Source organism: Pan paniscus, chromosome 12 (assembly GCF_029289425.2).
Source record: "Pan paniscus chromosome 12, NHGRI_mPanPan1-v2.0_pri, whole genome shotgun sequence".
Taxonomy (NCBI): Eukaryota; Metazoa; Chordata; class Mammalia; order Primates; family Hominidae; genus Pan; species Pan paniscus.
Genome location: NC_073261.2, coordinates 51,557,249 through 51,572,295, shown reverse-complemented (window position 1 = coordinate 51,572,295; position 15,047 = coordinate 51,557,249). Strand labels below are relative to the sequence as shown.

General features: G+C 45.7%; 1 protein-coding gene across 1 annotated transcript in view; it reads left to right on the top strand.

Moving 5' to 3' along the window:
* The first annotated feature begins 11,056 nt into the window (after positions 1-11,056).
* Positions 11,057-15,047, top strand: part of HK2 (hexokinase 2) — a 62,644-nt gene continuing 58,653 nt past the window's right edge. Inside the window, exon 1 of the mRNA XM_003810321.5 lies at positions 11,057-15,037. Coding sequence (XP_003810369.1) covers positions 14,975-15,037 — 63 coding nt within the window. The 5' untranslated portion in view covers positions 11,057-14,974. The remainder of the gene's footprint in view (positions 15,038-15,047) is intronic.

Here is a 15,047-nt window from a genome sequence, read left to right as displayed (position 1 = left end):
AAGCCACTACGTGGCTCTGGGCTTTTTATTCTGTCCACTAGTCTGTCTAATCATGTCTGGTGTCATGTCTTAAACTCTTTAACCTCTACTGTTATGTCAAAGGGTTTACAACAGTTTTTAGGCTAGCATTGGGGATGGTGTTGGTATCTGGCAAAGCTAACAGAGGGCTATATGGAGACTGAATCATTAATTCTGGCCGAAATAACTCTTCATTCAGCTCAGTGCCAACTACTATAAAACAGGTCCTGATACTTTTAAGGAACACTGGTCTGAGATGTCTAGACACCACATCCTGCTCTCAGTTAAGCCCCACAACCATCCTATGAGGTAATGTGTTCTTTGGATTATTTTAGTTTCAAGAAACAGACTCACTGAGGCTGGTTCAAATGCTAAGAGATATTATACTGATATGTGTATATGGGAGACAAGAATCTCAGCCATTTCATCAGAAGCCATGTCACAAGACCTCATAGGAAGATCTCTCTTTTATTTATTTATTTATTTATTTTTATTTTATGAGCTAGAATACTTGAATATAGTTTTTTTGTTTGTTTGTTTTTTGAGATGGAGTCTTCCTTTGTCTCCCAGGCTGGAGTGCAGTGGCCTGATCTTGGCTCACTGCAACTTCCGCCTCCTAGGTTCAAGCGATTCTCCTGCCTCAGCCTTCCGAGTAGTTGGGATTACAGGCACGCACCACCACACCCAGTTAATTTTTGTATTTTTAGCAGAGACGGAGTTTCACCATGTTGGCCAGCCTGGTCTCAAACTTTTGGCCTCAAGTGATCTGCTCGCCTTGGCCTCCCAAAGTGCTGGGATTACAGGCATAAGCCACCGCCCCAGCCTTGAATACAGTTTTGAGACAGAGTCTGGCTCTCACCCAGGCTGGAGTGCAGTGGTGTGATCACTTCTCTCTGCAGCCTCAACCTCCCTGGCTCAAGTGGTCCTCCCACCTCAGCCTCCTGAGTAGCTGGGATTACAGGCATGCACCACCATGTCTTGCCAATTTTTGTATTTTTTGTAGAAATAGGGTCTCCCTATGTCTCAAACTAGCCTGGGCTCAAGCAATCCACCTACCTCACCCTCCCAAAGTGCTGGGATTACAGGTGTGAGCCACTGCACCCAGCCTGAATAAATGTCTATTTAAAGACCTACTTGAAACATATTAGAATTCTAGCCTATGACAAGGGCTAGGAAGAAAAAAGGGTACAGGTATCAGGATTGAAGGGTAAAAAGAAAAAAAATGAAAAGAAATAAACTACAAATAGAGGGGCCCTCCCTGGGCAGATGACAGTGTGCTATGCATTAAAGAATAGTGAACCACTTACATCTGAGGTCTTTTAAAAAATTAAAAGTCAAAATGTAAAACTCCAAATGTTGGGATATGAAAAGAGAAGTAGGAAATTAGATAGAGGAGAGCAAAAATGGGGCAATACAGGGAGGAGATGTAGGAGGAGGCAGATGAATGGAGGAGAACCAGCATTTCAGGTATTGTATCAGTCAGGATAAAATAGGTTATACTGAGTTAACAAATGACCTCAAATCTCAGTGGCTTAAAATTAAAAGGGTTTCTTGCTACTTGTCCATTGCAGGTGGATGGGGACTCTCTTCCATGTTGTCCTCACTTAGGGATCCAGGATGACAAAGGCTCTCTCTCTGTGCTTCCACGATAGCCAAAGCTCAACTTTTTGTGTGCACTTGCTCAATTTTTCATTGGCCAAAGCAAGTCACATGACTTTATCTAACTATAAAAGGATATGATTATGCAATCCTACCATGAACTTAGAGAGAAGACTAGAAATATTTGGTGAATAGAACTAATGATTACTACAGGTAGTGACTATAGCTTTTAGGGATATGAGACATAGGGTGAATTAACCTGACTTTAAATGTTAGGACAGAACTCTGGGATGAAGTCCTGTTGGCTCAGAATCAGCTGATGTCCACTGGGGAGTGGTTGAGTCCTGGTGACACCAGCTCTCTGCACCTGTTCTATAGGCATGAGTTAGTCCTCAAGGCCTTGCCAAAGGCTTAGCAATCAGTAACACACACATGCATACACAATTCCTAGGAGGGCATGTCAACCCTGATCTTTGCCCTAAAAAGCTGGTCTCTATAATTAATGATTTTGTTTTCAGTCTAAAGAGATAGTGGATAAGTAACTGTTGCAGAAAAAAAAAAAAAAAAAGAACAGGGACATATTGTTCTTTTGGGTGTTTCAGCTGATACTTTAATCTTAACTCCCTGAGCTCCCATGTCCCCTTGGGATACCAAACAATGTTGCAAATGGGAGCAGCCAACCCCACATTTTCCTTGCTGGCTAAATTCTACGAATAGTGATGTCATGCTTTGCTCTCTGATAAGATTTAGAGAAGCAATTTTGTAATGTTCTCAGACTGGCCAATAAGTAAGTGTCTCAAGGCCATTTTGAGTGACAGCCTTCTCGTTCTGCAGCAGTATAAATATTAAATAAAGAATGTTAGCCTCACTGGGTTCTGGGATGATAGAGCCATATAATCTATTGTAATTAACCAACAATTTCTAAACTGTCTGTCTGGGTTACCCTGAAGGAGGCAGATGCTGAACCTCAGCAACTGTGAAGCACTGACATGGGGGACATTGCTGGCTGTCTACTACACCCCTTCTTCTCTCTAAAAAAAAACCCTAATATTGTTTGGGATCCATCAGATCACTAAGGGGAAGGTGACCCCATCCTCAGCTCTCGGGGTAGGTCCTGATTAGTCTAATCCAGGGTGTTTCAGTCTCAGCACTGTTGACATTCTGAGCTGGATAATTCTTTGTTGTGGGGGCTATAGTAGGTATTAGAGGATGTTTAATAGCATCCCTGCCAGGGGCATGCCCCAGTGCAGTTTAACAGCCCAAAATGCCTCCAGATATTGTCAAATTGTTCCTGGGAGTCAAACTCCCACCCAGTTGAGAGCCACTGGTATAAGCCCACCATGGTAATCCTTTTCCTCTTTCCAGGTAACTGGTTTAAAAATGGGTATGTGACAATTTGGCTAATGAGATTAAGGGGAAAGAAAGCTGCTGGGGGTTTCAGGAAACATTTTTTTTTTTCCTTATAAGAAAGAGACTCAGGAGGAGATGGTGTCCTTCTCTTTCTCTGGATCTTGTTGTTTACATTCGAAACCTGGTCACACTGCAGTCGTCTTAGCACCGGTTTGAAGATGAAGCCAACTCAGAGGGAGGCAGAGCCAAGAGATTCTCTGAGAAGCAGGGCCAGAGCCCTGATGCACCAGCCTGGAGCCTGGCCTGGAGCCTGGCCCACTGCTGGGCAGCTTTTTATCTGAAACAACAAATATCCTTATTGTTAGAGGCAAAGTGTCCTGTTACTTGCATCAGAAGTGACATTCTAACTGAAGTCATTGAAAAGAAGTGTCACAGAGAGAGGTCCTGCTGGAGCTGCCAGAAACAGGGCCCTGGCTCATTCCTGCTGGGACAAGTACCTTTCTAATTAGAAGGAATGCATTGCCCATCTCTAAAGTGACAGGAGATTAGGAAATTAACTTGGGTTTTGGCAAGTTCATAAGAAGGAAACTGAGCTCCCACTGTCTGGAGGGGAGGGATTAGGCAGCTACGAAGATGAGAAGCAGATGCTACTTATGCAGGAAGAGATACGGGCTCAGAGAAATGCAAAGGGATCAAACTAGTGCTTAGGGGGTGGAGGACTCAGATTTAGATGCTAAGACTGACACTAACTCAACAGATCTCCCAAACTCTGAAACCAAAACACTCGCAGTCATGTGAGAGTCCTGGTTTTTACCACTGGCTGCACTTTGGAATTGCCTGGGGAGCTTTAAAAATATTGATGCCTTGGTGCCACCCACAGAGTTACTTATGTATTGGACTGGGGTGTGGCCTGGATATAATCTTTTTTAATTTTTAAATTATAATTTTTGTGGATTCAGATGTCTTTACTACTCTCGTCCTTTCTACTCAATTGTGCTGCCTTCACACCAGTAGGTCGTTTTCTTAATTTACTTCAATTTTGTGTGTGTGTATGTGAAGAGATAATACTTGTGACTCGTACAAGGCAATACAATAAGATCTCTCTCCCATGCCTGTCTCCCAGTCCCCTAATTCTTCCACCTAGAAGATAGTTTATGACTATACACAGGTATATGTTTATTTTATTTTCAGTTACTCTGTATATACCAATGGTGACTTCCTATGCACATTGTTCTACATCCCCTTTTTAAACTTAACTGTATTTTATAGATCATTCTATATTAATATTTTGAGAGCTTATTTTTATTTAATGTGATGGCAAGTTAATTTTGTGAGTATGCTGTAAGCTACCTAACCAGTCCCTAAATGATAGCATTTAGCATGGTCTCAGTCTTTCTATGGCAAAGGATGTTGCAATGAATAACCTTACACAGCATGTATGGGTGTACCTATAAGAAAAATGGAGGCTGGGCGCGGTGGCTCACACCTGTAATCCCAGCACTTTGGGAGGCCGAGGCAGGCGGATCACGAGGTCAGGAGATCGAGACCATCCTGGCTAACATGGTTAAACCCCATCTCTACTAAAAATATAAAAAAATTAGCCAGGCGTGGTGGTGGGCGCCTGTAGTCCCAGCTACTCAGGAGACTGAGGCAGGAGAACGGTGTGAACCCAGAAGGCGGAGCTTGCAGTGAGCAGAGATGGCACCACTGCACTCCAGCCTGGGCGACAGAGCGAGACTCCGTCTCAAGAAAAAAAAAAAAAAAAGAAGCTTCTGAGGTTCAAGTGCACAAGAGTCTACAAAATATTCTCTTATTTGGCTGGGTGCGGTGGCTCATGCCTGTAATCCCAGCACTTTGGGAGGCCGAGGTGGGTGGATCACCTGAGGTCAGGAGTTCAAGACCAGCCTGGCCAACCTGGTGAAACCCCATCTCTACTAAAAATAAAAATTAGCTGGGCGTGGTGGCACATGCCTGTAATCCTAGCTACTTGGGAGGCTGAGGCAGGAGAATTGCTTGAACCTGGAAGGCGAAGGTTACAGTGAGCCAAGATCGCCCCACTACACTCCAGCCTGGGCAATAAGAGCAAAACTCTGTCTAAAAAAAAAAGAAAAAGAAAAAGAAAAAAGAAAAATCGGATTGCTGGGTTAAAGGGCAGGTGTACTTATAATTGATAGTGTCAAACTGACCTCATGGAGGCTGTGTTCTCCCACCTACAATGTATTCTACCCTTATAATAGTGAACAAGCCACAATGCTTGGGAACTTAAACTGTACAAGGAACTCAGAAGGCTAGAATAAGTAGAGAAGGTTAACAGTACTTCACGAATTTCATTTCCTCTTAGGGAAATCTGTTTACTTTAAAGAGTGCCTCTTTCCCTATGGTAACGTATGTTGTCATTATTTGATTTTTGTTCAGCTGATGGGCAAAAAATGGTATGTCGATATGGTTTAAATTTGCATTCATCATTATTCTGGGTGATGTTAATTATCTTTTCATATATCAAATAGACATTTGTTCCTTTCCTGTTAACTCTCTAATGTGTCCCTTACCCAAGGGTTGGATTTCTTTTTCTTAGTAATTTGAAAAAGCTCTTTTATATAGCAGGAAAATGAGCCTTTTGTTTCTGATATATATTTTTGTCTAGGTTGTTTTTTGACATTGCTTAATAGAGACTCTTTTGTGGGTCTTTTGTGACACTTAGGTTTTTAGTCTTAGAAATGGCTTCAGCAGTCTAATATTTATTTATTTATTTATTTATTTATTTATTTATCACCAGTCTAATATTTAAAAAGCAAATGAACAAGCTTCTTGCTATGGTTTGCAGAAATTTTGGGGGTAGTCCTACTTGTTTACTTTTCCATAGGAACATTATAATCAGCCTGGTTTCTTTTTAAGTTCATTATTTTTACGTGGATTGCATTTAAAATTTACAGATTAACCTAAGAGGAGGTGAAATTCATGAAGTACTGTTGGGACTCCCTATTTGTTCTAGTTTTCTTCTGAGTTCATTGCACAGTGGAAGTCCCCAGGAATTTAATATTTTTTCCACTATTATAATAGAAGAAAAGATGCCATTAACATCTTAAAAAAATTTTTTTTTAAAAGACAGGGTCTCACTCTATCGCCCAGTCTGGTGTGCAAGCGGCTCAATCATAGCTCACTGCAGCCTTGAACTCCTGGGCTCAAGCGATCCTCTCAGAGGCCTCAGCCTCTAGAGTAGCTGGGACTGCAGATGCACACCGCCATGCCTGGCTAATTTTTAAATTTGGTGTAGAGATGGGAGTATTGCTATGTTGTCCAGGCTGGTCTTGAACAATTGGCCTCAAGTTGTCTTCCCACCTCGGCCTTCCAAAATGCTGACATTATAAGCATCAGCAACCGCAGCCAGCCCTCATTAATATCTTTTGATTATTAATTTGGCATCAGGATTATTAAAAGCTCTTCAGGTGATTCTGATACAGTGAGTGGACAAGGAGCAGGAAGGGAGGGATAAGCTGGGCGCTGTGGCTCACGCCTGTAATCCAGCACTTTGGGAGGCCGAGGCGGATGGATCACAAGGCTAGGAGATTAAGACCATCCTGGCTATCATGGTGAAACCCCGTCTCTACTAAAAATACCAAAAAACCCAAAAAATTAGCCAGGCGTGGTGGCGGGTGCCTGTAGTCCCAGCTACTCGGGAGGCTGAGGCAGGAGAATGGCATGAACCTGGGAGGCGGAGCTTGCAGTGAGCTGAGATCACACCACTGCACTCCAGCCTGGGCGACAGAGCGAGACTCGGTCTCAAAAAAAAAAAAAAAAAAAAAGGAAGGGAGGGATACTCTGGGTCAGCTGGCTGTAATTCAGGAAGAAGTATTTTGTCACTGATATTGTTTAGAATTGCCAGCCTATGGTGATAATTAAAAAAACCAGACAGGGTAAAGATTTTATTATTGTTTATAAATTCTCTGCAGCAAGGCACCCATCATTGCCTGTACCCAGGGCCAACCACTCACTCCCCTTGGTACAGCCTGTTCTAAAGAGCAGTCAAGGATGAAAAGCGTTGTCTTGGAGTCTTCCAACTCTCTCCCACGTCTCTCCACACTCAATCACTTCATGTGTCCCGTTCAGGTTACCTCTTACATTTTCTTCACTTCTTTCCCCTCTTCTCTGTCCTTCTGCCATGAGTCTAGTAGAGGCCTCCAGCATCTTTTCTCAAGACTCTGGTTTCACTCTTTACTAATCTATCTTCCACATTGCTTCCAGCCCGGATACTATGTCTTTAAGCACTGATGGGATTCTATTACCTCCCATCCTTTCAGCTGAGCCCTGTCTACTTGCCCAGCATCCTTCCTGCCATTCCCCACGAAATTATCTCTCTAGACCAGAGCACTGCATTTCCATTTGGAACAAACCAGTCTCTCCCATGTACCTGAGACTCCACATTTGCTAGTCTTGACACCTGGACTTTTTTTTCTTCTATTCTTTTGAGACAGAGTCTCCCTCTGTTGCCCAGGCTGGAATGCAGTGGCATGATCTCAGCTCACTGCAACTTCTGCCTCCTGGGCTCAAGCAATTCTCCTGCCTCAGCCTCCCGAGGAGCTGGGATTACAGGCGCCCGCCACCATGCCCGGCTAATTTTTGTATTTTTAGTAGAGATGGGGTTTCACCATGTTGGCCAGGCTGGTCTTGAACTCCTGACCTCAAGTGATCCAGACACCTGGGCTTTTAATCACTGAGTTCTTATAGAATAGGGGACTTGATATTACAAGCAGTGTGTTTAGGAAACTAGATTCAGGATCTACTAGGTACCAGGCTCTGAACTAAAGATTTTGCCCATTCTACATCATGATATCCACTGTGCTGATGCGGAAACTAGGGCTCAGAAAGGCCCAAGACCACAGTGTTTCCATGCCAGCCTCAGCATGCCACCATGCCCTTCTCATGCGGATTGTTGGAGGGGTATACCTATGGCTCTATGTCCATTAGGATGAGAAGATCAGGCATGACAGGCCTCACGTTTGGGATGGCCTTGGATGGGACTCCCTGGCAACATTTCACAGTGGGCTTTTCCTTATCTTCTGTGACACTGACGGCATCTGTGGACAGGTGCTGGGTTACACCTTGTGTGTGGAGAGGATAAATAATCCAGCTCCATGTCAATTGATTTATAGTCAGATTTCCTGGTGCTGATTTGCCTCCTGACTACTTTTCCCCTGAATTTAACTCCAATCCAGTACAGATGTCTTATTTTTTAATCTTTCTGATATATTTCGGATGTCATAAAGCCAGTTTGTCTAAGGGCATTTTAAACTTAGCACATTCAGTGACTGTTGCGAGTGGTGGAGGTTTGTCAGGCTTTGGGACTGGCCAGCCCCTTTGAACATCTTTCTTATGTTTTGGAACTTTTCTGCATTATGGCTCCTCACCCCCTGAGCCCACTTTCCCAGATTCTCTTGCAGCGAGGGCATGGGAATGTGATCCAAGCTCTGCCAACCAGCTGTAAAGTGCCAATTTGGAAATAAATACCATAAAATAGGAGGTGCCATGCAGAATTCCTTTTATCAAGGGTGCTGAGAGACAGATATTCAGCTGTCAAAGGTGGCTGTGGCACCTCCAGGCTAAACAGCATCCCATGTTCAGTGTCAGGAGTGTGGGCAGAGATGCCAGCCCAGTAGCCATAGCAATAGCATCTCCCCTGGCAGAGTTTAGTGGTATAACTCGAGCATCACTCTTGGCTCAGTTAGCCTCTGAGCCTGATCCTCTGGCCCTCCTGAAGAGCCTGCAAGGGACTTAAATATTCTTCAATAAACTCATTTTCTGTATAAATTAGCTTGAATGGGTTTTGTTTGCAACTGTGACAGATAAAGTGGGGTGTTGTGTATCTATGTGGCTTCCACTTTTCTAACTGCTTTCCATTTTCTTTCTTTCCCAATCCCTCAAATACATACATTATAATTGAACTATAAAACATAGGGCACAGTATTAAATGTAATAGCATGCATAGACTCATGAGTATTTACATGCAGGGCAGGTCCACCCTCAGTCTTAAAATTTTCTACATAATACCATCGCTTATGATATGCTGCAAACTTGATAAATCCTAATTAGAAAAAGGAATATTTGGCAGTTGGAGGTCATTTGGCAAAGTGGTCTCTTCCCAGGACATAGCTCCCTGGAGCCTGATGGCTAGGCTAAGGTCAGTCATATGTGGAACCAGCACCAGCAGTAGCCTTGTGTTAAGATCAGGAAGCTGCATTTGCATCTGTCAGACCACCCTTGGCCAACTCTAGCCTGTGGCTCTGTCTCTTCCTCCTTCAGAACTCCACCATGTATAAAGACAGATACATATTTGGCTCTTAATGATAGGCTTTTCTATTCTGTAATATTTGTTTCATGTGTTCGTTTATATCTCTGACTAAACAGTTAATCCCTCAGGTGCAAGACCCACATTTTGTGTTTCTTTTTGTATTTCACTTTGAGGAGAGTATCCTGAACACTATAAGGGTTTACTAATCTTTGCTGATTGATTTCCTTCCTAGGGCTGTGGAATATAAATTACATGACCATCTGTCTCTTCAATTTTCAACATCTCTGTGTGTGCATGTGTGTACATGTGCACGTATGTATAAGAGAGATCTGAGATTCAATAAATAATAAACTTGAGGAATGGAGTTCGGAGGCAGAAGAACCACAGAAGCAAGTCAGCCTTATGTGGGTAGCCTCCCCTCAGTTTATTGTGTATCAATTGGGGTTAATAACAATTTTTTTTTTTTGAGACCTGTCTCGCTCTGTCTCCTAGGCTGAAGTGCAGTGGCATGATCTCTGCTCACTGCAAGCTCCGCCTCCCGGGTTCACGCCATTCTCCGGCCTCAGCCTCCTGAGTAGCTGTGACTACAGGTGCCCACCACCATACCCGGCTAATTTTTTTGTATTTTTAGTAGAGATGGGGTTTCACCGTGTTAGCCAGGATGGTCTCGATCTCCTGATCTCATGATCCGCCCACCTCGGCCTCTCAAAGTGCTGGGATTACAGGCGTGAGCCACTGTGCCTGGCCTATAACAATACTGATTCCAACCACCTCCCAGGATTACTGGGAACTTTGTAAGAGATAACATGTACTTAAAGTTCCTTATGATTATTATCCGGTTCACATGAAATGGGACCACAGAGGGGAGTGGAGAAGAGGCATTAAAACTAGTGTGTGAAGAAAGGATCATAGCTGACCCAACCCCACTGGCTTTGGTTCTACCTGCCTGGAGACAATACATTTTGTAGCACCAGGCTATTGAATTTCCATCTGATTCTAGGCAGCAGGCATCCTCCTCTTCATTTTCCTTCACCCACCCCAGCCAAAGCCATCAGTTCCACCTCTGACTTCACAATACCTAAACCCATAACCTTCCTCCCTGCCCCACTCTCATCTTGGCTTAGGTCCTAGTCTTACCTTATAGCTTCTGCCTCTTTCTGCCTTTGGTCTCTGACCTCTTTCCCTCCCCATCCACATGGAGGGCAGTTATGGCCCTAAAAAAGCAAACGCGATTGTATAATTTCCTGCTTTGAGAATCTTTGGGCCAGGTGTGGTGCCTCATGTCTATAATCCCAGCACTTTGGGAAGCTGAGATGGGCGATCACTTGAGGTTAGGAGTTTGAGACCAGCCTGGCCAACATGTCAAAACCATGTCTCTACTAAAAATATAAAAATTAGCTGGGCATGGTGGTGAGTGCCTATAATTTCAGCTACTTGGGAGGCTGAGGCAGGAGAATCGCTTGAACCCAGGAGGCGGAGGTGGCAGTGTGCCGAGATTGTGCCACTGCACCCCAGCCTGGGCGATAGAGCAAGACTCCATCTAAAAAAAAACAAACAACAAACAAACAAAGAATCTTTGTTAAATATCTAAGTCTATATATTTATGGTGTCTATATCTGAAGAGGGAAGCCCAGTTATGAGGCTGTTCCAGTCAGGTGAGAGATAACTGGGCATATGATCTAGGGTAGACAGAGAAATGGGAAAAGATTTGGGAAATAATATATAAAACTATAAACTCTATGTGTGTGTGTATTGTTACACAACATGTGAACAGTAGTCATCTCTAAGATTCTTCTATGAATTCATTCAATAAATGTTTATTGCATGTCTGCCATGCGTCAGGCACCATTTTAGGCACTGCAAACGTGAAGGAATGACAGACACAGACCCTGCTGTCTTTTAGCTTATCATCTATTGAGGAGAGGAAGAACATAGCGAAAATAAATAGGAAATCAACTAGGGCCAAGTGATAGTGACTTGGGGAACTATTTGAGATAAACTGGTCAAGGAAAGCCTTCTGATGAGGTAGAAGGTGGGGACTTGACTCTGGAGGTGGGGGCTAAGACTCGGGACCAGACTCTAGATTAGAGTTCCAGATTTAACACCTAGAAGTCACTGCCCCTTTCCATGGCAATGACTCAACAACCCGTTACCAACCTTTTTCTAGAAATTTCTGTATAATCTGCCCCTTAATTTGCATGTTAACTAAAAGTGGGTAGAAATATGAGTGCAGAGCTGCCTCTGAGCTGCTACTCTGGGCACACAGCCTATGGGGTAGCCCTGCTCTGCAAAGACCAGTGCCACTGCCACTTCAATATAAGCTGCTGTCTAATGCCACCTGCTTGCCCTTGAATTCTTTTTTTTTTTGAAATGGAGTCTCTTTCTGTTGCCCAGGCTAGAGTGCAGTGGCGCGATCTCGGCTCACTGCAAGCTCCGCCTCCCGGGTTCACGCCATTCTCCTGCCTCAGCCTCCCGAGTAGCTGGGACTACAGGAGCCCGCCACCACGCCTAATTTTTTGTATTTTTTTTTTTTTTAGTAGAGACGGGGTTTCACCGTGTTAGCTAGGATGGTCTCGATCTCCTGACCTTGTGATCCATCCACCTCAGCCTCCCAAAGTGCTGGCATTACAGGTGTGAGCCACCGCGCCCGGCATCCCTTGAATTCTTTACTGGGTGAAGCCAAGAATCTTCCCAGGCTAAGTCCAAATTTTGGGCCCTGCCTGCCCTGCATCATGAGGAGTTATCTGAGTGGAACCTCAATGAGGAGGAAGAATGAGTTGGAGACAGGCCTGGAGAAGAATATTCTAGATAGAAGGAAAAGGAAAAGCAAAGACCCTTGGGTGAGAAAGAGTTTGCATTTTTGAGGAAAGCATGCTAGTGTGAATGCCAAGCAGTATTCTGTGGGAAGATCTCAGGAGGTGTCTAAGGGCATGGAGATAAGTGGTCAGATGCACGGTCTGTTTTATAGGTGGAATTAACTGCTTGCTGATGGATTGACTGGATGTGAGGGTGAGTGGCAAGAAGGAATCGAAGATGAGTTAGGGTGGATGGCGATGCCATTTGCTGAGACAACTGGGAAAGAAAAAGATTTGGGAAAAAAAGTTGAGTTCAGCTTTGGACATGTTAAGTGTGATATGCTAGTCACTTCAGTGGAGATGACAAATGGCAAGCTGGAGAAATAAGCCTGCAACTCCAGGAGAGGACCTTGCTGTAGATTTACTATGGTGAGTCATCAGCATGCAGATGATATAACAGTCATGGGGCTAGGAAGTTAGTTTCTCCTCAGGGAGTTTGCAACTGTAACTAGTTCAGAGAAGAGGGTGGAGGGCAGCCCCAAATACCCCAGCATTTACCAATAGAGCAAACAGGGACTCAGGAGCCTGGGGAGTGAGGTTAGCCGGAAACCCTCAGAGTGGAGCACTGGTGCTCTTACTGAGCGAGGAAGGTGTGTCCAGATGGAGGATGTGATTAACTGTCCTCAACATCCCTGAGAGGAGGAGTAAGACAAGGGCAGGGAAGAGAAGAGAATGCAAGATTTGGCAACATGTAGGTCATTATGATGACTATGACAAAAGCAGTTTGAGCTCAATTCTGTGTGGAGTATAGGGAAAGAGGGTTGAGGACGTGCATTTAGAAGGGTACATAGTTCTCAAGAAGTTTTGCTGAGCACATCTGTAATCCCAGCTATTTGGGACGCTGAAGTGGGAGGACTGCTTGAGCCCAGGAGTTCAAGACCAGCCTGGGCAACATATCGAGTCCCTGCTTTAAAAAAAAAAAGGAAGTTTTGCTGAGAGGCTAGATGGATTATGATTTTTGTTTATTTTTCCTGTTTATCCATATATTATTTTTCAACAATGAGTATTGATTACTTATATAATAATTTTAAGGCTGTACACATTGCAGACAGCACCCCACTGTTTGAAAAACTCCTCCTCAGTAGAACATGGCAGACCTTCATCTTCCTTCCCTGAACCTTTTCCAACCTTAAGTTTGCCATTCTCCACCAGCGCTAATGTCGTGTCTCTTGAAATCTGTATTGAAGTCAGTATTTCATTCTTGCCAGTTTCCACTGTGTGTTTAAATTTGGAGTCTGGTGTCTAGCATTAGCTGGGATTGGGGCTTCCACTCCTCTCAGCATTGGTAAGCCTCCTCACCCACCCCATCCCATGTCCAAGATCACCCAGTTACACACTTACCATCTACCCAGTTCATTCACATCATCAGTCCCAGAGCTGCAGAGATGCTCTTTTTCTACCTCCTACTTCTCTGGCTCTTAGAGAGGCAGCATGGGATAATGGGGCAAGCGAATAGGGCCTTAAAGTAGAGGGACAGGGGTTCTCTTCCCTATCTGCCACTTATTAGCTATGTGACCTCGTGCAAGTCTCTTTTCTTTTTGAGACAGGGTCTCCCTCTGTCACCTAGGCTGGAGTACAGTGGTATGATCATAGCTCACTGCAGCCTCGAACTCCCGGGCTCAAGCTATCCTTCCACCTTAGCCTTCTGAGCAGCAGGGACTACAGGCACATGCCACCATGTCCAGCTGATTTATTTTATTTGGTAAGATGGGGGTCTCACTATGTCGCCCAGGCTGGTCATGAACTCCTGGTCTCAAGCAACCCTCCAACCTTGGACTCCCAAAGTGCTGGGATTACAGGTGTGAGCCCTGGCCTTGCCTCAATTTCCTCATCTGTAAAACGGGGTTAGTGAAACTCACATCCTATCAGTGGTTTTGAGGATGGGCCGACTCTTGTATTGCCTGCTCTAGTACAATCAGCAGCTAAGGCGGCTCACTTTCCAGCCGTGCTACAATAGGTAAGAACTAGGATGCTTTAGACGTGTGACTGGGCAGTGGGAACCCCTCACATGATCCCGAGATGCCAGACAGTGTCTCTCCGCACAGGGCGTGTGCTGGTCCAGTGGCCCGTTTTTCCAGTCGCCCCACACCCCGGGTCCGCGATCACGCTCCCCCCACCCATAGCCGAGCCTGACGCGGCGGTGGCTCATGCGCCTTTCCGTCCCAGCCTTTAGCCACGGACCACACGTCCCATCTCAGGCGCCCCGCCCCTCCCCCGCCCCCCGCCCCCGGCGCGCCTCCCCAGGCTGCCGGACCCGGTGTCTGAGCGGCCGCGCCCGCGAGCCGTGAGCGATGATTGGCTGCGCCACGGCGGCGGGCGGCCCGTGGGCGCACACACCCTCCCCGTGCAGCCAATGGGCGTGCGCACGTCACTGATCCGGAGGCCCGCGGGCCGGCAGCCCCTCAATAAGCCACATTGTTGCATGAAACTCCGGCGCAGGAGTCCCGGGCTGCCGCTGGCAACATCGTGTCACCCAGCTAAGAAAATCTGCGGGCCTGAGCCACGCGCCTGTGAATCGGAGAGGTCCCACTGCCCGAGTGGAGCCGGGCTGAGATTCTTCTCAAGTTGAGCCTCAGTGATCCTGTGGCCGAAGTTAGCGCCTTGACGTGGGACAACCGGACACGTCGCCAGGAGAGAACTGAGGCGCCTTCTAGCAGTTGTGACGCCAAAATCACGTCTCCGGAGACCCGCGCCCTCCGCCAGCCGGGCGCACCCTCGCCGGTAGCCTTCTTTGTGCGCCGTCCGGACTCCCAGCTCCCGGCCCGGCAGCCGAGCCCCAGCACAAAGCAGTCGGACCGCGCCGCCCGCCTCCCCTCTCGCGTCTCCGCCTCGGTTTCCCAACTCTGCGCCGTCGGGCCGCGGCAGGATGATTGCCTCGCATCTGCTTGCCTACTTCTTCACGGAGCTCAACCATGACCAAGTACAGAAGGTAAGTCAGC